This window comes from Bombina bombina, chromosome 7 (assembly GCF_027579735.1).
Source record: "Bombina bombina isolate aBomBom1 chromosome 7, aBomBom1.pri, whole genome shotgun sequence".
Lineage (NCBI taxonomy): Eukaryota > Metazoa > Chordata > Amphibia > Anura > Bombinatoridae > Bombina > Bombina bombina.
Window position 1 is genome coordinate 142,460,671 of NC_069505.1, and position 25,318 is coordinate 142,485,988.

At 38.5% G+C, this 25,318-nt stretch overlaps 1 protein-coding gene across 1 annotated transcript in view; it reads left to right on the forward strand.

Annotated features, from left to right (window-relative positions):
* Nucleotides 1-25,318, forward strand: part of SLC6A5 (solute carrier family 6 member 5) — a 188,306-nt gene that overhangs the window by 17,817 nt on the left and 145,171 nt on the right. The window contains exons 5-6 of the mRNA XM_053689312.1: nt 20,252-20,393; nt 22,228-22,360. Of these exons, the coding sequence (XP_053545287.1) occupies nt 20,252-20,393; nt 22,228-22,360 (275 nt within the window). The remainder of the gene's footprint in view (nt 1-20,251; nt 20,394-22,227; nt 22,361-25,318) is intronic.

Consider the following 25,318-nt stretch of genomic DNA (forward strand, 5'->3'; position numbering starts at 1 on the left):
CCTGCAGAAAACAATACAAATTGATCAATTGTTGCTGCTTTTTTTGTCTAATCTCCCCATATCATTTTTTGAAGTTGATACGGATGCATCAATGGAAGTTCTAGAGCTGGGGTCAGCGACCTTAGCACCCCAGATGTTTCGGAAATACATTTCCCATGATACTCAGCCAGCCTAAAGTGTGTCTGAGCATCATGGGAAATGTAGTTCCAAAACAACTGGGGTGCCAAGGTTGCTGACTCCTTTTCTAGAAGGTGCTGGGGGTGCCCAAATGTTATAGCAACCTTTATTCTCAAAAGTATCAACAGCCAAAAGTCTATGAGGCCCATTTATAAAGCTCCGAATGGAGCTTGAGGGCGCTTGTTTCTATTGAGTCTTCAGACTCGCCAGAAACAGCAGTTATGAAGCAGCGGTCTAAAGACCACTGCTCCATAACCCTGTCCACCTGCTCTGAGCAGGCAGACAGGAATCGCCACAATTCAACCCGATTGAGTATGATCGGGTTGATTGACACCTCCCTGCTGGCGGCCGTATTGCTCTCCGCATTCAGCGAGGTCTTGCGGACCTGATCCGCACTGTCGGATCAGGTCCGCAAGACCTTTGATAAATAGGCCTCTATGAATCATGTTTACAATTTAAGTAATAATATTTTAATGTCATTTGATTTTAGCAGTAAACGGATGTTCTAAACGTGTTACACTTACACTGTGTGCAGAATTATTAGGCAAATGAGTATTTTGACCACATCATCCACTTTATGCATGTTGTCTTACTCCAAGCTGTATAGGCTCGAAAGCCTACTACCAATTAAGCATATTAGGTGATGTGCATCTCTGTAATGAGAAGGGGTGTGGTCTAATGACATCAACACCCTATATCAGGTGTGCATAATTATTAGGCAACTTCCTTTCCTTTGGCAAAATGGGTCAAAAGAAGGACTTGACAGGCTCAGAAAAGTCAAAAATAGTGAGATATCTTGCAGAGGGATGCAGCACTCTTAAAATTGCAAAGCTTCTGAAGCGTGATCATCGAACAATCAAGCGTTTCATTCAAAATAGTCAACAGGGTCGCAAGAAGCGTGTGGAAAAACCAAGGCGCAAAATAACTGCCCATGAACTGAGAAAAGTCAAGCGTGCAGCTGCCAAGATGCCACTTGCCACCAGTTTGGCCATATTTCAGAGCTGCAACATCACTGGAGTGCCCAAAAGCACAAGGTGTGCAATACTCAGAGACATGGCCAAGGTAAGAAAGGCTGAAAGACGACCACCACTGAACAAGACACACAAGCTGAAACGTCAAGACTGGGCCAAGAAATATCTCAAGACTGAATTTTCTAAGGTTTTATGGACTGATGAAATGAGAGTGAGTCTTGATGGGCCAGATGGATGGGCCTGTGGCTGGATTGGTAAAGGGCAGAGAGCTCCAGTCCGACTCAGACGCCAGCAAGGTGGAGGTGGAGTACTGGTTTGGGCTGGTATCATCAAAGATGTGCTTGTGGGGCCTTTTCGGGTTGAGGATGGAGTCAAGCTCAACTCCCAGTCCTACTGCCAGTTTCTGGAAAACACCTTCTTCAAGCAGTGGTACAGGAAGAAGTCTGCATCCTTCAAGAAAAACATGATTTTCATGCAGGACAATGCTCCATCACACGCGTCCAAGTACTCCACAGCGTGGCTGGCAAGAAAGGGTATAAAAGAAGAAAATCTAATGACATGGCCTCCTTGTTCACCTGATCTGAACCCCATTGAGAACCTGTGGTCCATCATCAAATGTGAGATTTACAAGGAGGGAAAACAGTACACCTCTCTGAACAGTGTCTGGGAGGCTGTGGTTTCTGCTGCACGCAATGTTGATGGTGAACAGATCAAAACACTGACAGAATCCATGGATGGCAGGCTTTTGAGTGTCCTTGCAAAGAAAGGTGGCTATATTGGTCACTGATTTGTTTTTGTTTTGTTTTTGAATGTTAGAAATGTATATTTGTGAATGTTGAGATGTTATATTGGTTTCACTGGTAAAAATAAATAATTGAAATGGGTATATATTTGTTTTTTGTTAAGTTGCCTAATAATTATGCACAGTAATAGTCACCTGCACACACAGATATCCCCCTAAAATAGCTATAACTAAAAACAAACTAAAAACTACTTCCAAAACTATTCAGCTTTGATATTAATGAGTTTTTTGGGTTCATTGAGAACATGGTTGTTGTTCAATAATAAAATTAATCCTCAAAAATACAACTTGCCTAATAATTCTGCACTCCCTGTATGTTGACACAAAATAACAAAAGGGTTAATTGCACACAAGTTATCAGCTGAGCTTGTTAGTAGACTATAACAATCTGCAAGTATTTGGAAAGGATCATCATCATATGCATTTTTTTGTTGTTGCTGCTAAAATGGCATTTTCTCTCTGTTATAGAAGTAATATAGGAAAGGTAGTGCAGAATTTCCACCCAGAAATAGTTATATACCCAGAAATGTTACATAGGACTCCCTTTATGAAGCTGCAAATGGAGCCGTAAGGGACACATGTTAAAATTAAATGTTCGTGATTTGGATAGCGCATGTAGTTTTGAAAAAAGTTTAAATTTACTTCCGTTATCATATTATCTTTTCATGTGCACACTTTCTGAGGCCTTATTTCCTACTGTGCATGTGCAAGAGATCAATGAATGTACATACATGAGTCTGAGATTGGTTGATAGCTGTCACATGACACTGGGGACAGGGAAATGGAAGCAAATTGTAAAATTTTGTCAGAAAAAAAAATCTATTGCTCCTTTGAAATCTAGAGTAAGTATAATTGTTTTTATATAATGCATTAGTTGATTTTGCAGTTCTGCTCTTTTTAATGGCACTTTAATTCCGGGCTGATTGACAAGCCCTGCTCTTGTACAGTTAGGTGTGAAAAAGCTTGGGGCAGGACTGCACTAGAAAAGTCTTGTGCAATGTTTAATTTTGGAAGCGGATGCTGCATGGGAGGCCCAGCATACAGATGGATAGGTTCTCTGTTGGTAACCTTGTGTGCCTGGACATTCCGAAATGGGTGCCTCAATGTCTAATTTGACCACCCACAGGTCACCCCTTACATTACATTACTGATGTATCATACATCAACCAGTTACTAACTGCACAAGAGCTTCTAAAGGGCCTATTCACAGTGGTGTGACAATAAATACAGTATCCTAAGTTAGGTAAACTCACAAGAAATAGCCAAGTTGCAAGTTGGTTGTAAAGTCTTCCTCTGTAACCAAATTTCATTCCCCTAGATCAGGGGTCAGCAACCTTGATTCTCCAGTTGTTTTAGAACTAAATTTGCCATGATGCTTAAGTGTCTTTAAGCTGCCTTAGCATCATGGGAAATGAAGTTCAAAAACATCTGGATAGTCAAGGTTGCTGACCCCTGCCCTAGATGATTCAAGTTTAGCTGATTGGAAATAGAAATATTGCAAATCTATTATCCAGAAATAAGTGTCTACTTTCCAACTTGAGGTGGACTTGTCAACTATAACTAACTAGAGCTAATAATAGATATCCTATTATTTATCTTTAAATAATGGAACCCATGACTAATTGTGTTATTTGTAGTGGGGGGGCAAATAACTATTTTATTTTAAGCCAGTTAAATACCTTGTATGATAGAGAGTGTATCTCACAAGTGTCATCACAGATAGATACTCAATACAGAATCTCTCTGACCACCAGCTGGAAATAGAGACTGGCAGATATCAGACAAAATGGAGACTCAGGGCAGCCAGACAAAGTGCGCAGTGTGACAGTGGGGACATAGAGAGACTGAAGCGCACTTCCTCTTGTACTGTACAAGATACAAACTCTTAAGGGATAAATACTTCCCAGAAATTATGAAAGAAATAACAGACTTCCCACAGATGTCTGAACAAGAAAGACCGAGGGGCATATTTATCAAGCTCCGTATGGAGCTTCATGCCCCGTGTTTCCGGCGAGCCTGAAGGCTAAAGACCGCTGCTCTAATGATCGCTGCTCCATAACCTGTCCACCTGCTCTGCGGAGGTGGACAGAAATCAACTATCGGGTTGATTGACACCCCCTGCTAGCGGTCGATTAGCCGCGAATCTGCAGGGGGTGGTATTGCACCAGCAGTTCACAAGAACTGCTGGTGCAATGATAAATGCAGAGAGCGTATACTGTCGGTATTTATCGATGTGCAGCGGACATGATCCGCACAATCATAAATATGCCCCCATGTGTACTCTTAGGAGAAAAAACAAAGCTACAAGGATAGTAGCAAAATATGTAGCAGACTGTCACATGACCAGAACCCCCAATCAGATTAAATGAACTGTTATTATATTTACCCACTATACTCCTACTTTATAAATTGTTATTGATCTGTTTTATTGTAACATATTACTTTGGCAACACATGTAATAATGTCATGCTAATAAAGTATTCTTGACTTGTATGGTGTTTTATACCTGCGGTTAGGATATATTCATTATTCAGTAGGAATTGGCTATAATTGTAGGTTTTAGAGAGGTATAGTAAAGCTACACATTTGGTGTATCAGTCACTAGAGGATGGAATACTTTATCCACAAACCTGAATAATTAGAGCTGGGCACAGAGTCCAGGTAGCAGGTTTAACTGGGTGGTTCCTACATGCTCAATCTTCACCATTTGTAGGTGCAGTTTATTAGTGAGTTTTTTTGTACACATTTAGGACTAGATTACAAGTGGAGCACAAACATTTTTGCGCAAGCGATATTGTGTTTTTGCGAGCAGTGCTAATTGCGCTGATATTACAAGTGGAGCGAAATCACAATTTGCATTTCAATCCTTACCGCAATCTCAGAGCTGTGGTTAACTGTTTTCCGAAACTAAAAAGTGTCACAAAATACATAAAAAATACAGTTACACTCATAATAACACCATCTAATAAAAATTGTTAAAAAAATATTGCCCAAACAAGTTATAAAGGCTTAAAGGGACAGTCAAGTCCAAAAAAACTTTCATGATTTAAATAGGGCATGCAATTTTAAACAACTTCCCAATTTACTTTTATCACCAATTTTGCTTTGTTCTCTTGGTATTCTTAGTTGAAAGTTAAACCTAGGAGGTTCATATGCTAATTTCTTAGACCTTGAAGACTGCCTCTAATCTGAATACATTTTGACCACTAGAGGGCATTAGTTCACATGTTTCATATAGATAACATTGAGCTTATGCACGTAAAGTGACCTAGGAGTGAGCACTGATTGGGTAAACTGCATGTCTGTCAAAAGAACTGAAATAAGGGGGCAGTCAGCAGAGGCTTAGATACAAGATAATTACATAAGTAAAATGCATATTATTATAACTGTGTTGGATATGCAAAACTGGGGAATGGGGTAATAAAGGGATTATCTTTCTTTTTAAACAACAAAAATTCTGATGTTGACTGTCCCTTTAAAGATATGAGATATTGGGTGTTAGAGAAAAAAAGCTGCCAAAGTACTTTAACATAGAGATACACACAGATACATTGCTAAAATATATTTGTATTTACATATATATGGTGTATAGAGAGCACTCTCACTTTCAAAGTTCTTTAGTGGCAGGGTGCCAGCAGGTAAGTATACACGGTGCCTCAGACAAAAAGTTTTTGTCTGAGGAAGGGGAGTGTGTCCCCGAAACATCACGCTTGATAATAAATATTTGATGAAAAGACCAGTGAGTGCCTTCCTTTACCTTGTATTTATATATATAGATATGTTTAACTATAACTATCTATATACTGTAAATATTTCACATTCCAATGTTCTGCACATAGCAGAATATGTTCTATGTATTTTTAAATAGATATTCCTATACATATCTGTATATTTCTATACCTATATAAAATTATCTATAGCTAGCACAAAAATCAAAATTCTAGTGGAGTTTTCGCTATAGCGAAAATGTAAAATACAGCTTGACTTGTAATCTAGTCCTTAGTTGTTTTATACATTCCCAATGGTCTACCCTATGTGGTGCCCCATTGCTGCTTTTCTACAGTTTGTTGATTCCAGTGCATCAAGTCTGCTTTATGTTCATATTATACAATATTAAAGGGACACTAAACCCAAATTTATTATTTCATGATTCAGATAGAGCATGCAATTTTAAGCAACTTTCTAATTTACTCCTATTATCAATTTATCTTCATTCTCTTGCTATCTTTATTTGAAAAAGATGGCATCTAAGCTAAGGAGCCAGACAATTTTTGTTTGAGACCCTGGACAGCACTTGTTTAATGGTGGGTGCATTTAACCACCAATCAGCAAGCACAACCCAGGTTGTAAACCAAAAATGGGCCGGCTTCTAAACTTACATTCTTGCTTTTCAAATAAAGATTGCAAAAGAATAAAGAAAAATTGATTATATTGCTCTATCTGAATCATTACAGAAAACAAAAATGTGCTCAGTGTCCCTTTAATGTCCAGAGATGCTGACTTTGAATTAAAAAATAAATAAGTGCTTGTTAAATATTTCTATCAAAGCGTCAACTATGTTGCATTCGCTGGCATCAATACGGTCACGGCCGCGTATCTCAATACGCTCTCCTTATTTATGAAAAAAGCCGGCAAAAAGACGCGCACCAAGTACGGGGCGATGAGCATCGGACTGTTGTTAACTAGCAGTCATCGATCTCGTGTCTATTTGGCTTTTTCCCAACTTTATTTATACCCTGTCACTAAACGCCGCTACTATACTAAAATGTTTAACCCCTATCCCGCCGCTCCCCGACACCGCTGCCACTAAATTAGTGTTAGGTTTTTTTAAGGTTTTTTTTAGGTGGGTTTTATTTTTAGATTAGGGTCTGGGCATGTAAAAGAGCTAAATGCCCTTGTAAGGGCAATGCCCATACAAATGCCCTTTTCAGGGCAGTGGGGAGCTTAGGTTATTTTAGATAGTTTTTTATTTGGTGGGGGGGTTGGTTGTGTGGTGGGTTTAAATGTTGGGGGGTGTTAGTATTTTTTTTGCAATGTAAAAGAGCTGTTATCTTTGGGGCAATGCCCCACAAAAGGCCCTTTTAAGGTCCATTGGTAGCTTATTGAAGGCCAGTTTTTATTTTTTATTTTGGGGGGGGCTTTTTTATTTTAATAGGGCTATTAGAATAGGTGTAATTCTTTTTTATTTTTGATAAAAATTTTTTTTATTTTTCGTAATTTAGTGTTTTTTTTGTTGTAACTTAGTGTTTGTTTTTTTTCTGTAATTTAGTACTTTTAATAATGTTTAATAGTATATTTAAATAATTTGAGTAGGGTTAGGTTTCTTTAATATGTAATTTAGTTTATTAATTGGTAGTTTAATTTAATTGTAGGATAATAGTTAGGGTAGGTTAATTAATAGTTTAAAATAGTTTATTTTAATTCTACAGGTTAATTTTAATTTATATTAAGATAATTTTAATATAAAGTTAGCGGGTTGTTAGGTTTAGGGGTTAATAGCTTAACTTAGTTTATGGTGATGTGGGGGGCTGACGGTTTAGGGGTTAATAGGTTTAGTTAGTGGTGGTGATGTGGGAGGTCAGAGGTTTATGGGTTAATAAGTTTATTTAGTGGCGGCGGTGTCGGGGACAGGCGGAATAGGGGTTAATACATTTTATTTAGGTTGCGGCGGATTAGGGGTGTTTAGACTCAGGGTTTATGTTAGGGTGTTAGGTGTAAACGTTACTTGTTTTCTACCATAGAAATCAATGGGGTATATTTTTTTGTCTTGCAGCATCGAACATAAGCGTTCGCTGCTTTCAGACTCCCATTGATTTTTATGGCATCTGCATCTGATTGAAAACAAGGTACGCTAGGTCAGAAAAGACGCAAGCGTACCTGTTAAAAGTTTGATAATTGGGAAAAAGTGTCAGATAGAGTTGAATGTGTATTCGGAACATCTGTAATGACGGAAGCATCGATCTGCGTCGGATTGAGATCGCTGGTTCGTATGTTACGTCACAAATTTCAACATTTGCCGGTCTGTAGGCTTTGATAACTAGGTCGGATCAATCTTGCAACAATTACAATACGGAATTCCAGCGTATTTGCGGTTGACACTTTGATAGATAGTCCTCTATGTCTTTAAAGGGACAGTCAACCCCATAATTTTTGTTGTTTAAAAAGAAAGGTAATCCCTTTATTACACATTCCCCAGTTTTGAATAACTAACACTGTTATAGAAATACACGTTTTACCTCTGTAATTACCTTGTATCTAAGCCTCTGCAAACTGCCCCCCTATTTCAGTTCTTTTGACAGACTTGCATTTTAGCCAGTCAGTGCTGACTCCTGGGTAACTTCACGTGCATGAGCTCAATGTTATCTATATGAAACACATGAACTAATGTCCTCTAGTGGTCAAAATGCATTCAGATTAGAGGAAGTCTTCAATGTCTAAAAAATTAGCATATGAACCTCGGTTTAGCTTTCAACTAAGAATACCAAGAGAACAAAGCAAAATTTGTGATAAAAATAAATTGGAAAGTTTTTTAAAATTACATTCCCTATTTAAATCATGCAAGTATTTTTTGGACTTGACTGTCCCTTTAAGTATATGTGAAGTCATGGGGTCTATCTTTTCAAAGCTGACTATCCAGCCAACTATTGACTCAAAACAATTTGCTGAAGACATTTAAACTCCACTACTGTAACTTGGTTTTAAAGGGACAGTCTACACCAGCATTTTTATTGTTTAAAAGATAGATAATCCCTTTATTACACATTCCTCAGTTCTGCATAACCAACACAGTTATATTAATACACTTTGTACCTCTGTGATTACCTTGTATCTAAGCATCTTCTGACAGCCCTCCTGATCACATGACTTTGTATTTATTATCTATTGACTTGCATTTTAGCCAATTTGTGCTGACTCTTAAATAACTCAACGGGGTGAGCACAATGTTATCTATATGGCCCACATGAACTAGCAGTCTCCTGTTGTGAAAAGCAAATAGTGGCTTACAAACAGGCAGAAATTTAGAGGTTTAAATGTTATAAAGTATATTAATATAACAATGTTGGTTGTGCAAAGCTGGGGGATGGGTATTAAAGGCGTTATCTATCTTTTTAATAACAATTTTAGTGTTGACTGTCCCTTTAAGTCAAGTTATTCTGAAAAAAGTGTTCAAAGTCGAGCTGACTGTACTTAAGTCTTAATAAAGTTTGATGACTTCCTAAGGGAGTCTGGCTGATTTTTTTTACACCATTTTTGCACCAAGATTAATCTAAAGGATTTTAAATTGTGTATAGTTAGGGTTTAAAAAGCCAATTATAAAAAGTCTCAGGTGAGAAAGGTTAGTATCAGATATTTGTGTCTAACTATTTTATACCTTAAGAAAAAAACGACAGATCCGGAAACCAGGTAGCGAGTGCCAACAGTGTTTATTAATGCGAGTGATAGACAAGAGGTACAGCTCCTTCTATCTGACATGTTTCGCGCATGCGTACATGCGCTTCCTCAGAGATAGATTATCTGATACCACAGGTGAGCCTTAATATAATTATGATTTTAAAGGGACACCAAAGTCAAAATTAAACTTTCATGATTCAGAGCATGTAGTTTTAAGAAACTTTCCAGTTTACTTTCATTAGCAAATTGAGGGTTGTGTTTTTATTTGCACACTTACTGAGACACTGGCTTCTACTGAGCATGTGCAAAAGTGTATACGTGAGTCTATGATTGGCTGATGGCTGTCACATGATACAGGGGGCCGGAAAATAAAATACATTTTTAAATTTGTCAGAAAAAAAATCTGCTGGTTTAAAATCCAAAGTGCTATTGCATTATCTTTCTCCAACATTGGTGTGTCCGGTCCACGGCGTCATCCATAACTTGTGGGAATATTCTCTTCCCCAACAGGAAATGTCAAAGAGCACAGCAAAATCTGTCCATATAGTCCCTCCCAGGCTCCGCCCCCCCAGTCATTCTCTTTGCCGCTCTGAACAAGTAGCATCTCCACGGAGATGGTGAAGAGTATGTGGTGTTTAGTTGTAGTTTTTTATTCTTCTATCAAGAGTTTGTTATTTTAAATAGTGCTGGTATGTACTATTTACTCTGAAACAGAAAGAGAGGAAGAGTTCTGTTTATAAGAGGAGGAGGATTTTAGCAGCAGTAACTAAAATCGATTGCTGTTCCCACACAGGACTGTTGAGCTGAGAGAACTTCAGTTGGGGGGAACAGTTTGCAGACTATTCTGCTTAAGGTATGACTAGTCATTTTTCTAACAAGACTGTGTAATGCTGGAAGGCTGTCATTTTTCCCCTCATGGGGATCGGTAAGCCATTTTCTTAGTCTCAAACAGAATAAAGGGCTTATTATGGGCTATAAACTGGTAGACACTTTTATGGGCTAAATTGATTGCTTTATTTAGGTATTATATACAGTTTGAAGTTGAATTTCACACTTTTATAACTTTGGGGAACGTTTTTTACGCCAGGCACTTGTTTAGACACCTTCCCAGTCAGGAAGGGCCTTCTCTGTAGTAGGCAGAGCCTCATTTTCGCGCCATTACTGCGCAGTTACTTTTGAGAGCAGTACATGCAGCTGCATGTGTGTGGGTCTGGAATTCACTGAAAAGGTTCCTAGAAGGCTTCATTTGGTATCGTATACACCCCTGGGATTGGTGAATTCGCAGCAAAGGCTGGGGCTGGGACTGTAAGGGGGTTAAAGTTGTAAACGGCTCCGGTTTCCACATTTTAAGGGTTAACAGCCTGAAATTGGGATGCAATGCTTTGAATGCTTTAAGACACTGTGGTGAAAATTTGGTAAAGATTGGATAATTCCTTCATAGTTTTTCACATATTCAATAATAAAGTGTGCACTGTTTAACATTTAAAGAGACAGTAACGGTTTTGTTTTAAAACGGTTTTTGTGCTTTATTAACCAGTTTAAGCCTGTTTAACATGTCTGTGCCTTCAGATAGATCATGTTCTGTATGTATGGAAGCCAATGTGATTCCCCCTTCTAATATGTGTGATAATTGTGCCATAGCGTCCAAACAAAGTAAGGACAGTAGTGTCACAGATAATAAAGTTGCCCAAGATAATTCCTCAGATGAAGGTAGTAGACATAGTTCTACATCATCTCCTTCTGTGTCTACACCAGTTTTGCCCACGCAGGAGACCCCTAGTACTTCTAGCGCGCCAATGCTTGTTACTATGCAACAATTGACGGTAGTAATGGATAACTCCATAGCAAATATTTTATCCAAAATGCCAGCATTTCAGAGAAAGCGCGATTGCTCTGTTTTAAACACTGTAAAGCAGGAGGGCGCTGATGATAATTTTTCTGTCATACCCTCACACCAATCTGAAGTGGCAATGAGGGAGGTTTTGTCAGATGGGGAAATTTCTGATACAGGAAGAATTTCTCAGCAGGCAGAACCTGATGTTGTGACATTTAAATTAGAGCATCTCCATGCATTGCTTAAAGAGGTGCTATCTACTTTGGATGATTGTGACAATCTGGTCATCCCAGAAAAATAGTGCAAGATGGACAAGTTCCTAGAGGTCCCGGTGCACCCTAACGCTTTTCCAATACCCAAGCGGGTGGCGGACATAGTGAATAAGGAGTGGGAGAAGCCAGGCATACCTTTTGTCCCTCCTCCTATATTTAAGAAATTATTCCCTATGGTCGACCCCAGAAAGGACTTATGGCAAACAGTCCCTAAGGTCGAGGGGGCGGTTTCTACACTAGCCAAACGCACGACCATTCCTATTGAGGACAATTGTGCTTTCAAAGATCCTATGGATAAAAAATTGGAGGGTTTGCTTAAAAAGATTTTTGTACAGCAAGGTTACCTCCTTCAACCTATTTTGTGTATTATTCCTGTCACTACAGCAGCGTGGTTCTGGTTCGAAGAACTAGAAAAATCGCTCAGTAGGGAAACTCCGTATGAGGAAGTTATGGACAGGATTCACGCACTTAAGTTAGCTAATTCCTTTATTTTAGATGCCACTTTGCAGTTAGCGAGATTAGCGGCGAAAAATTCAGGGTTTGCAATTGTGGCGCGCGGAGAGTGCTCTGGCTAAAGTCTTGGTCGGCGGATGTATCTTCCAAGACAAAATTGCTTAATATCCCTTTCAAAGGTAAGACCCTTTTTGGGCCAGAATTGAAGGAAATTATTTCAGACATCACTGGGGGTAAGGGCCATGCCCTCCCACAAGATAGGCCTTTCAAGGCTAAGAATAAGTCTAATTTTCGTTCCTTTCGTAATTTCAGGAACGGACCGGCTTCCAACTCTGCAGCCTCTAGACAAGAGGGTAACGCTTCCCAGACTAAACCAGCTTGGAAACCGATGCAAGGCTGGAACAAGGGTAAACAGGCCAAGAAGCCTGCTGCTGCTACCAAGACAGCATGAAGGGGTAGCCCTCGATCCGGGACCGGATCTAGTAGGGGGCAGACTCTCTCTCTTTGCTCAGGCTTGGGCAAGAGATGTTCAGGATCCCTGGGCACTAGAAATAGTCTCTCAGGGTTATCTTCTAGAATTCAAGGAACTACCCCCAAGGGGAAGGTTCCACATGTCTCACTTATCTTCAAACCAAATAAAGAGACAGGCATTCTTACATTGTGTAGAAGACCTGTTAAAGATGGGAGTGATACACCCAGTTCCAACTGTGGAACAAGGTCAGGGGTTTTACTCAAATCTGTTTGTAGTTCCCAAAAAAGAGGGAACTTTCAGACCAATTCTGGATTTAAAGATTCTAAACAAATTTCTCAGAGTTCCATCGTTCAAAATGGAAACCATTCGAACGATTTTACCTACAATCCAGGAGGGTCAATTTATGACTACCATGGATTTAAAGGATGCGTATCTACATATTCCTATCCACAAAGATTATTTTCAGTTCCTAAGGTTTGCCTTTCTGGACAAGCATTACCAGTTCATGGCTCTTCCATTCGGGCTAGCCACTGCTCCAAGGATTTTCACAAAGGTGCTCGGGTCCCTTCTAGCGGTTCTAAGACCAAGGGGTATTGCAGTGGCACCTTACCTGGACGACATCCTAATCCAAGCGTCGTCCCTTTCCAAAGCAAAGGCTCATACAGACATTGTTCTAGCCTTTCTCAGATCTCACGGGTGGAAGGTGAACATAGAAAAGAGTTCCCTGTCTCCGTCGACAAGAGTTCCCTTCTTGGGAACAATAATAGATTCTTTAGAAATGAAGATTTTCCTGACAGATGTCAGAAAGTCAAAGCTTCTAAATGCTTGTCAAGTTCTTCACTCTATTCTGCAGCCTTCCATAGCTCAGTGCATGGAAGTAGTAGGGTTGATGGTTGCAGCAATGGACATAGTTCCTTTTGCTCGAATTCATCTAAGACCATTACAACTGTGCATGCTCAAGCAGTGGAATGGGGACTATACAGACTTATCTCCAAGGATTCAAGTAGACCAGATGACCAGAGACTCACTCCGTTGGTGGCTGACCCAGGATCACCTGTCCCAGGGAATGAGCTTCCGCAGACCAGAGTGGGTCATCGTCATGACCGATGCCAGTCTATTAGGCTGGGGCGCGGTCTGGGATTCCCTGAAAGCTCAGGGTCTATGGCCTTGGGAAGAGTCTCTTCTCCGATAAACATTCTGGAACTGAGAGCGATATTCAATGCTCTCCGGGCTTGGCCTCAACTAGCGAAGGCCAGATTCATAAGATTCCAGTCAGACAACATGACGACTGTTGCTTACAACAACCATCAGGGGGGAACAAGGAGTTCCCTGGCGATGAGAGAGGTGTCCAAAATCATCAAATGGGCGGAGGATCACTCCTGCCATCTATCTGCGATCCACATCCCAGGAGTAGACAACTGGGAGGCGGATTATCTGAGTCGTCAGACTTTCCATCCGGGGGAGTGGGAACTTCACCCGGAGGTGTTTGCCCAGTTGACTCAATTATGGGGCATTCCAGACATGGATCTGTTGGCGTCTCGTCAGAACTTCAAGGTTCCTTGCTATGGGTCCAGACCCAGGGATCCCAAGGCGACTCTAGTGGATGCATTAGTGGCGCCTTGGTCCTTCAACCTAGCTTATGCGTTTCCACCGTTCCCTCTCCTTCCCAGGCTGGTAGCCAGGATCAAACAGGAGAAGGCCTCGGTGATTCTGATAGCTCCTGCGTGGCCACGCAGGACTTGGTATGCAGACCTGGTGAATATGTCATCGGCTCCACCATGGAAGCTACCTTTGAGACAGGATCTTCTAGTGCAAGGTCCATTCGAACATCCAAATCTAATTTCTCTCCAGCTGACTGCTTGGAAATTGAACGCTTGATTTTATCCATTTTGGTTTTCGGATTCAGTGATAGATACTTTGGTCCAAGCCAGAAAACCCGTGACTAGAAAGATTTACCATAAAATATGGAAAAGATATATCTGTTGGTGTGAATCCAAGGGATTCTCATGGAGTAAGATTAAAATTCCCAGGATCCTCTCCTTTCTCCAAGAAGGTTTGGATAAGGGATTGTCAGCGAGTTCTCTAAAGGGACAGATTTCTGCTCTATCTGTCTTGTTACACAAACGACTGGCAGCTGTGCCAGATGTTCAAGCTTTTGTACAGGCTTTGGTCAAGATCAAGCCTGTTTACAGACCTTTGACTCCTCCCTGGAGTCTAAATTTAGTTCTTTCAGTTCTTCAAGGGGTTCCGTTTGAACCCTTACATTCCATAGATATCAAGTTATTATCTTGGAAAGTTCTGTTTTTGGTTGCTATTTCTTCTGCTAGAAGAGTTTCTGAATTATCTGCTTTGCAGTGTGACCCACCCTATCTGGTGTTCCATTCAGATAAGGTTGTTTTGCGTACCAAGCCTGGTTTTCTTCCAAAAGTTGTTTCCAACAAGAATATTAACCAGGAAATAGTTGTTCCTTCTTTGTGTCTGAATCCAGTTTCAAAGAAGGAACGCTTGTTACACAATTTAGATGTAGTCCGTGCTTTAAAGTTCTATTTAGAAGCAACAAAGGATTTCAGACAAACTTCTTCTCTGTTTGTCGTTTATTCTGGTAAGAGGAGAGGTCAAAAAGCTACTGCTACCTCTCTTTCCTTCTGGCTGAAAAGCATCATCCGATTGGCTTACGAGACTGCCGGACGGCAGCCTCCTGAACGAATCACAGCTCACTCTACTAGGGCTGTGGCTTCCACATGGGCCTTCAAGAACGAGGCTTCTGTTGATCAGATATGTAAGGCAGCGACTTGGTCTTCTCTGCACACTTTTGCCAAATTCTACAAATTTGATACTTTTGCTTCTTCGGAGGCTATTTTTGGGAGAAAGGTTTTGCAAGCCGTGGTGCCTTCTGTTTAGGTAACCTGATTGGCTCCCTCCCTTCATCCGTGTCCTAAAGCTTTGGTATTGGTTCCCACAAGTTATGGATGATGCCGTGGACCGGACACACCAATGTTGGAGAAAACAGAATTTATGCTTACCTGATAAATTACTTTCTCCAAGGGTGTGTCCGGTCCACGGCCCGCCCTGGTTTTTTAATCAGGTTTGAAAAATGTCTTTCTTTATACACTACAGTCACCACGGCACCCTATAGTTTCTCCTTTTTTTCTCCTATCCGTCAGTCAAATGACTGGGGGGGCGGAGCCTGGGAGGGACTATATGGACTGCTTTTGCTGTGCTCTTTGCCATTTCCTGTTGGGGAAGAGAATATTCCCACAAGTTATGGATGACGCCGTGGACCGGACACACCGTTGGAGAAAGTAATTTATCAGGTAAGCATAAATTCTGTTTTCTATTATGCACTTGTTGATTATGCAATTCTGCTGTATTTAATGTTTTTTTTTAAGCTTCAAGGGACAGTAAACGTAAAAATAACATTACTTAATTTTGCACTATGTGCAGAATTATGTAACATTATTCTAGCGACACCTTAAAAAAAAGAGATTGAGAAGTTTACTCTCAAAGGTATACTTACCTTCCTTTCCTCAATTTTCTTGTCATGGTCACACTGTCTAATCACAGTGAGCCAAGATTGCACCATAGAAATGAATGTAGTGCACTCCTGTGCTGGGTAAAGCCGGGAGCGAGCTACATTTAGTTCTATGCAATGATCGGGCACGCTGTGATTACACAGCGCACCCGTAAGGCATTTTTGAGAAGAAAAGAAATTAGGAGAGGCTGTTGAGGAAAGGAAGGTAAGTATACCTTTGGAAGGGTAAATCTCTCAATCTCTTTTGTTTTTTTTAAGGTGTTGCTAGGATAATGTTACACAGTGCAGAATTATGTAACATTATTTTTTACGTTTACTGTCCCGCTTTAAAGTTAGCTGGATTATGGAGTTGAGAAACACTGGCCTGAGAAACACAACAGACACCAATTAGAGTCTGACTGTGCGTGTTTAGGGGTGTGGCCAGGAGTTTTTTCACCTACTCTAACACCAACAACAGACAAAATATATCAGCGCACTGAGTACAGAAATAACCCTAAAAATGCTAAGTAGTGTAATAAAATCCCATCAATACATGGTAAAATGAATAGAAAATAATTAAAAAATTATTTATATAGAAAAACAATTGAGCTGTCCATAGGAGTCTGTTACAAATAAAATTTCAGTACTTGCGTGTTTGTATGCTTCCGTACAAACGGTAACAGACACAAGTGAAGGAGACTGTTATGTCCCAAGATTTTTCAATAAGAGCTCCAAATGAACGATATCCCAGACCCTCTTTTTCCTCCTTGTTTGCTGCTATATGTACATCACCAGGGCCGCCACTAGAAATTTTGGGGCCCCTGACTTAACCATTGATCAGGCCCCCCCCCCCCCCCCCTTTGACATGTGCAATTTTTGACCAAGTGACTAAAATGTATATGCACTTTATTCTTAAGTGTCTATTTAAACTTGGAAATGTTGTAAAGGTAGTAACATACACTGAAACATACACACACACTCACACATAAGGATTCACATATAGACACTCTAGCAAACACGCAAAGAAACTCAGACACAGACACCCAAACAGACACTTAGCACTTGTTTACATTGACCTGACAAGTAATGAGGTAAACTACAGTTTTGTAAAAAAAGGAGATTTAGAAAACAAAATATGGAGTTCTGATTATCTTTTTGTAAAGGAAGATGCCAACTAAATGATGACAACAGCATGCAGTGGCTGAAAGGAAGGGCCCTGAACTGCCTAAACAATAATTTAAAGGTTAAATGGTAGATTGGTGACTTCCGGAAAGGTCTCAAAGTCTGTAGAAAGATGTGAATAACAGACAATGGACACACACACACAAACTCAAACTTGCACATACACCCAAGGAAACACCAACAGACACAGCCTCAGAAAACACAGAAAGACATACACACACACACAGAGACACCCACAGAAAACACAGAAAGACATACACACACCCTCACAGAGACACCCACAGAAAATACACACCCTCCCAGAGACATACACAGAAAACACAGACATACATACACACACACACACACACAGACACACACCCTCACAGAGACATCCACAAAAAACACAAAAACACAGACATACACACCCACCCTCACAGATGCATCCAGAGAAAATACACAAAGACAAACACACACCCACCCTCACAGAGACACCCATAGAAAAAGCTCAAAGACATATGCACACACCCTCACAGACATCCACAGAAAATGCACAAATACATACACACCCACACTCACAGAGATACCAACAGAAAAAAAAATACATACACACTCATAGAGACACAAACCAAAGCACAAAGACATAAACACAGACACCCACAGAAACACTCACAGGAGGAAACATTTATGCACCTTGCATCCCCTAAATCAACAGTGTGTGACATGCATGATAAAAAAAAATGCAGAAATTAAGAGATCACTTTTTAAAGAATCATATTTGTAAATGTGCAATCAAAAATAATTCTGTGAATTCAAAATTGTACAATAATTATCTGGGTAGATGGCTAGATGAAGAAAATTACTTTTAAAAGGTTAACATATGTATGTTTCATATTTTCCCCATTTTCCCCAACCAAGAGCACCACTTCAAATATAGCGTACAAATGTTCCCATATGTCAGCTGTACTTGTGGATTTTGAAAATGCTGTACTCTATATGGTCTTGGTGGAACCATAAGCTGTGGTACTCATACCATTAGATCTGGTTAAATGCAGGATTTAAGCTTGTTAGTATGCATTTCAAAATTAAGTCAGCTGTAGAGTAAACTGAACAGTTTTAAGTTAACCTGTCTCATTTCCAACACTGAGCAATCTAAGTCTGAGAGTATAACATGTTATGCAGATGTAAAAATCTTAGATAAAATGCCTCCTTGTATCTGGAAAGTCCTTGCATAAAGGGGCAGTAAACTGGAATGTAATATATATCATTTGTGTATTGAGGAGGAAACATTTCTGCATGGTTTTAAATATAGAATTTCTACAGCATTGTCAAATAATCATAAATACACTGCTGCTAGAAAAAAATGTGTTTTTATGGACCCCTGGCCCCACCATACAACTACTACCACACTAAAGTTACAATCTTAAATTGCACAAAGAAATAAAAAACATTCGCTAAGTAATTCCTACCTCCTCTGCAAATGAAAGTGATCTGCCGTCTGACTCAGGCACACACTCTACAAACAAAGTGCCAAGTCTGTCTCACACTGTGCATAGCGGTTTAGTTCACACTCAGAAATCCTCTCAAATGCTAATACTTTACTCTTTGTAATAACATTTCCCATGCTCAATTAGTACTCTGCTGTAGTACCCACTGGTGGCTGCCAAAATTTAAAAAAAAAAAAATATTTTTTTTTTTAAGTTCTTGCCTCATGGGGCCCCCCTAGCCTATTGGGCCCCTGTCACCCCCTGATGGCGGCCCTGTACATCACTGGGATCAAAGAAGAGAACTAAAAATACAAAAAACACACAGCACAGCATGATTCAAGGTAGTGGGTAAGAATGTAATACAAGCATAGCCATGCTAAAATTATACTTACAAAATTAAAATCAAGACAAGGCATATCACGTACACATCAAACGTTAGAACAGCTTACAGCCAAGGATCACGCTCCACTTATAGCGGCCAATTAATCAGGTGTACCAGGTATAGAGATCCAGTGTTTCGTGATACCAAACTGTTAAACCAGGTTAGTCCTATGGCTATGTTAGGAGGCACTAATCCGCTTCACGGCTTCAAATCGCTGTCAAGTCTGAGTGGTTCGTGAGAACGCCAAAGTAGGTCACAAAGCTTAAACTAAAACCCTACGCGTTTCATCTGCAAATGGCGTGCAGACTTCCTCAGGGGTTAATACCTATATGGTATCATATGCTAACATTGCACGACAGTGAGTGTGAGCTAAATTCCTCACAAAATAGACTTTTATGGGAGTGTGCAGTAAAATTTATGTCATATATTGCTCGGACCCTAAGCCAAAGGTGCGCTAAGCTAATGATGGGTAAGTAGTGTAGTTATTCATATAGCTCTGTGCTATACTATTAATAATTAGTGTTTACTTCAGCTTTTAAAAAGTGCTACATTTAACAGTTGTATTGTGGATTGAATTGGAAGTGCAACACTTAAAGGGACATGAAACACAATTTTTTTTCTTTAATGATTCAGATAGAGATTTCAATTTTAAACAACTTTCTAATTTACTTCTATTATCTAATTTATTTTATTCTTTTGGTATAATTTGTTGAAGGAGCAGCAATGCACTACTGGTTTCGTTGGGTGAGCCAATGAAAATTGGTATTTATATGCAGCAACCAATCAGCAGCTAGAACCTAGGATCTTTGCTGCTCCTGAGCTTGTCTAAATAAACCTTTCAGCAAAGGATAACAAGAGAAGGAAGCAAATTTAATAATAGAAGTACATTGGAAAGTTTTTTAAATTTGTATTCTCTATCTGAATCATGAAAGAAAATTTTTGGGTTTCATGTCCCTTTAACTCACATCTAGTAATACGAGTTCAATGAGTGTACTAATAGTGCTCTGTGCTATCCATAAATAGTATAGTGCACAATAAAAAAATGCTTTGGCCACGTTAAGATTTTGGTAAAATATTTAACCATTCACTTGCAATAGCAGATAATGGGTTATTCTTTGTGCAATAATGTGAGAAATATATGAGGCAAACATGAACTGTATTTGTAGGCATGTAAAAATGGGAGGGGTAACATAAAAAAATCTTATTGTCTTTAGCCTAATGTGCAAACACTCTTTGGCACTGAACAGGATGGTTTTATAACTTACAGGTATCTGAGCGTGATCTAAACTATTGTGGTGCACAGGTCATATCTCATTGGAATTTTTCTCTCTCTACAGATTCATGTGTTATGGGTGAACACCCCAAAATTCAAATTAAAAACAGCACTTTCTGTATGAGCGCCTATCCTAACTTGACTATGGTCAATTACACAAGCAATGCCAACAAGACATTCGTCAGCGGGAGTGAAGAATACTTTAAGTAAGACTCATCATTACTGCCCTGGGATTTAATGTTATTCTATAATAAACAGGCATGCGATTTATGATACAATGTGTCAAAAATAAAAATAATAATAAAATGTAAATATTGGTTACCCTGGTATCTGTAAAATATTAGTGTTCATAGGGTCTGTAAACAATATAACTCAGTAGAAGTTATCCTATCTTTTACCCTGCACAAAAATTAGAATCTCATTTTAATACAAAGGGTATTACCAATATCAAACACATATATGATTAAGCTAAATTAATATTTTTATTTGATATTTTTGTGTCCTTGATTCTAGAAAAGCTATTTTTAATCTTTGAGCAAAGTCCACTTTTGATTATCTTATACCAAGGGTGGAGATTCTTTTGGGTAATTATGTACCCACATTAGTGATGATCTCCTAAAAAAAAGTCTCTCAAGTGTCTGTAGTACCTTTTTACAATTTTAAAGAAACAATACAATTCATCATTTAATACATCCATAATATATAAAAAATAAATAAAGCTAAATTGCTGATATACATCATGGATGCAGAACATACATTATTAAGCACTACAAAAACATCCAATTAAAATAAGCAAGTATGGTGGTTGCCCAAAAGGTGATTGTTTGTCAGCATATTTGTTATGAGTACAACCATAGGTACTCATGCCATAGGTTCACCACTCATGTCTCCAGAGGTGGCTCTAGAGTTAGTGAGGCCTTAGGCAAAACAAAAATATAAGGCTTCCCTTAATAATTTATGCTTTGGAGTTCCATTGCACTAAATTTCTCAATATTAATAAGAAGAAAGAGAGAAAAAAAGAGATTGTAAAGAGAGTGCGTAAGGGGAGAGAGAGGAGAAAGAGGATGAAGAGAGAGACAGTAGAGAAGAGAGGGAGAGGGGCAAAAACAGACAATGAAGAAAGAGGAGGAAGGGTGAGAGAGGAGAGAGAAAAGGGAGAGAGTGTTAGACAAAAAGGGAGAAGAGATAAGAGGAATGGAAAAGGAAGAAAGTAGAGAATTAATAAACTGAAAGGCTAGAAGAGGGAGAGACTGCATAAAACAAGGGAGACAAAGAGGAGAAATGTTGTGAAAAGAACGAGAGAAAGTGGAAAAAGAAAGAGGGGGAAACAGAGGATAGCTAAAGAAGATGTATTCCAGGTGAGATGAGAGCTGGAAGAAAATAATACAAACAAGAGAGGGGGTGAAAGAGAATCAGAAGAGAGAAAAAAAAACTGTCTGATGGGCAAAAAAGAACATTTTTTTTATGCCTTACGCAATTGCCTATTTGACCTAACACTAGGGCCGCCTATGACTGTCTTATGCCCTTCCTTAGTAAGGTCATGCCATATTTATGTATAAGTATGAAAAGAATAACCAGTCATGTAGCTGTAGAAGATTATCTACAAAGTCCCCTGCAACTTAAAGTGACACTCTACAACCTATCATTGGCTGGATACATAATACCTTCCTGATTAATGACTTTGCAGTCAGATTTAACAAGTTTCTATGAAATTGGCACTACCAACTAGAGCTTTTTAACCCCTTAAGGACCAGCGACGTACCCTGTATGTCATTGGCCTTTTTTTGGGACTTGATTGTTTTATAGCGCGGTCTTGCCACCAGCGTTGAGACTGCTCTATTCCACAAAGCCTGCTGGAGGGAGGGTATTAATAGTGTCTTCTTGCTAGACTTGTGCTATTATGTCCTGAAAAAACCCTTAACGACCAGTGACATACAGGGTACATTGTGGTCATTAAGGGGTTAAGCCTGTTTCTCTTTGTCAGCACATGATTGATGAAAAAAGCAGAAAGTTTTGTAATATCATTTTTTTTCTTTTTAGGTATAATATGTTGAAGTTATCTTCAGGTATTGAATACCCTGGTGAGATTCGATGGCAACTAGTGTTGTGCCTGCTGCTGGCGTGGGCAATTGTATATCTCTCACTTGCTAAAGGGATCAAAACATCTGGAAAAGTAAGAGCGACCACAAAATTAACCATACCCAATGAGTAGACTAGATTTGGAATGGCAGAAAAGGGTTTTAAAGCTCTGGGTTCGAAAACATATTTAAATCATAAAAATCAATGCTTAATACAGTATATGCACAGTGCATACTTTGATTTAAAGTGACATTCTAATGCAAAAATGTCATGCTCTAAATCATTAGAGGACATGGCTGGTGAATCATTCAGAAGCAGCAGCCGCACAACCAACCAATCAGAGGCTGTGCTTGGTACATAACCATAAGGTAATGCAAATGTTAGAATGTCCCTTTAAGCCACTGGTTTTTCAAACCTGTCCTCAGGCCTCCCTAACAGGCCAGGTTTTCTGGATTATCTTGGATGAGAGCAGGTAATATAACCAGGTTTACTAATCAGCTGATTATTTCACCTGTGCTCTAGTTCAGATATCCTCACAATGTGGCCCGTTAATGAGACATGAAAACAGGTTTGAAAACCAGTGCTTTAAACTGAATATAATAGTTATAAGATGCATTTCTTTGGATTCACTGAGAATTAACATATCTCATTCCTATGTTATTCTACTGGGCAGAAGCACTAAAGAATAACTCTACAAATCTTAGTGAAATAGCTCAGTTAGATGAACTAGGAATCAGAGAAGTACATTTTAATGTATAGTTCTCCAAATACTTTATGGGAGAATCAAGTAATATTGTTTTCTTCGAATTTTGTTAAGTTTAATGTCCCTTAAACAGATTTAGTCCAACACCATATAAAAGCTGAAAAAGTATTTGTACTAAATATTTTCTTAAAATAATGCCTTTTCGGTTGAGTTCTATGAAGGTTTTAAATCACAGATTATCTGACAGAATTTAAGATTTACTACACAACCAAAGCCAGACATTTTACATTTTAGTTTCAGCCAATGAGCTCATACATCCCCTTTGGATTGCTAATTTTTAGCATTGCATTGTTATGTTTACATGATCTGAGCCAGTTGTTATTGACATGTATACCCTTGCTTGGACTATAACTGTCATCTTTTATCCACTGAAAATACTTTAACTAATCTTGCTTTTGTATTTGTTTTTCCTTGTTACACATGTTAGGGTCAAACTCTAACCATAGCCATTTAAGGAACATGTTATGGTCATACAAAATAATAATAATAGTAATCTATTTTGGAATAAAAAATATAAGTCTAAAACAGAGAGACAGGATCTTATATCCCATTTGGAATATTAGATGAGTTAGATACTGCACTGGAGATTAGACCAACGTTACTGTTTTTTAAGCTATAATTATCCTTTCATGTTAATCTTTTTATAAAAAAAGGGCTAAACTGCAATCACTTAAGATTTATGAAATATGTCCTACCAAAGAAGTCAGTAAATTATATATTTTATTATCTACCATGGGACCACTGCCAAATGACATCACTTTGGAGTGTATCTCATTAAAGGTAGTCAAATTAAGGCAGTACAATTTGAAAAAATAAAATGTTTTATATATATATATATATATATATATATATATATATATATATATATATATATATATATATATATATATATATACTGTATATAAGCAATAACAAATACAACAACATTTTACCTTTGTTGAAATGGAGCTTAACTTTCATGTTTAACACATTAACACACTACATGTATATATCAAACACCACCCAAAACCAGCTATGAAATGCAAAATAGAGAGAGGTCATTAAAATTCCTGGACCTTCACTAGACCATGCATCCCAACTCACCCTGCTGCTTTTTCTAACTTCTAAACCCTAATACAGAAAAAGAAAATTGGTCTCCAATATCATGACATCTCAAGATGACAATACTCAATGCATTAGTAACCCAAAAATATATTTAATTACAGTTTTAAAAAATGTAGTAAGAAGGAAATATACATAAAATGGGTCAAATAAAAGTCTGTGGTGTATTACCTCATTACTACTGACTTCTTGTATTACACAAAACACAAGTTCACTACCTCCATCTACCAATGATGTGTTTCATGAACTCAGCTACAATAATGCCAATTAAAACACAGGTAAATACATTACTTACACTGGTAGACTCTACATCCTCTTGAACAAGTGGCACAAGATTTCCAACAAACGGCAAATGAAATTTAGAAACCTCTACATAAATATATAATCATACAGCAGGATTGTTTCATTGAGTTTATAGTGGCTAAGTTTTCAGAAAGTTTAAGGCACAATTTTACAAATAATATGGTGACATTGTCGTCTGTAATAATTGTGGATGCATTTGAAAATGTGTTTGTAGCAAATATGAGGAGTCATTAATATTGTAAATATGCCACTGAAACATATTGAAATATGGTATTAAAAAATTCCACTACCATAAAAAGGAAAATTAATCTAATGCAAATAAACAAGAACTTTTAACAATAACTTTTTTGATATATGTATTTTTAAAACTTGAAAAGCTAAATTCCATCTCATTTTCCAAGAGCAGAATGTATCTATGGTATATGCTGGAAAAAGTGATCTCAGAACTTTACTCATGAGTGACACCTAGTGGTGACTTTTCTTTTATACAACTGGGGATGCACAAGATAATCTACACAGTGTCAATTTTCTAGATTATCTAAAATAAAACTTTGTCAACATGTCTGAAACATTATTGCATCACATCTTGTCCTCTTTTGTGATGATAATGCAGTGTCAAATGAACTGTGCATTTGTAGATTCTGGAAAAAAATTTAAAAATAAATAAATAAATAAATTCAGATTTGTCAATCCACCCCTTCTCTGACACATATAAGAAGTGTCTTTTCTTATTCTGTTTGCAGATCCTGTTGTTACAAGGCATGTATTATAGGAATTTGGATGCCAGATGGTAGCAGCATTCTAGACTAGACTAGCATTCTAGACTATATTTAAATTTCATTTGAGGAAGTTAAATTTATGACTTTTTTATGCATTTTTTGTGGA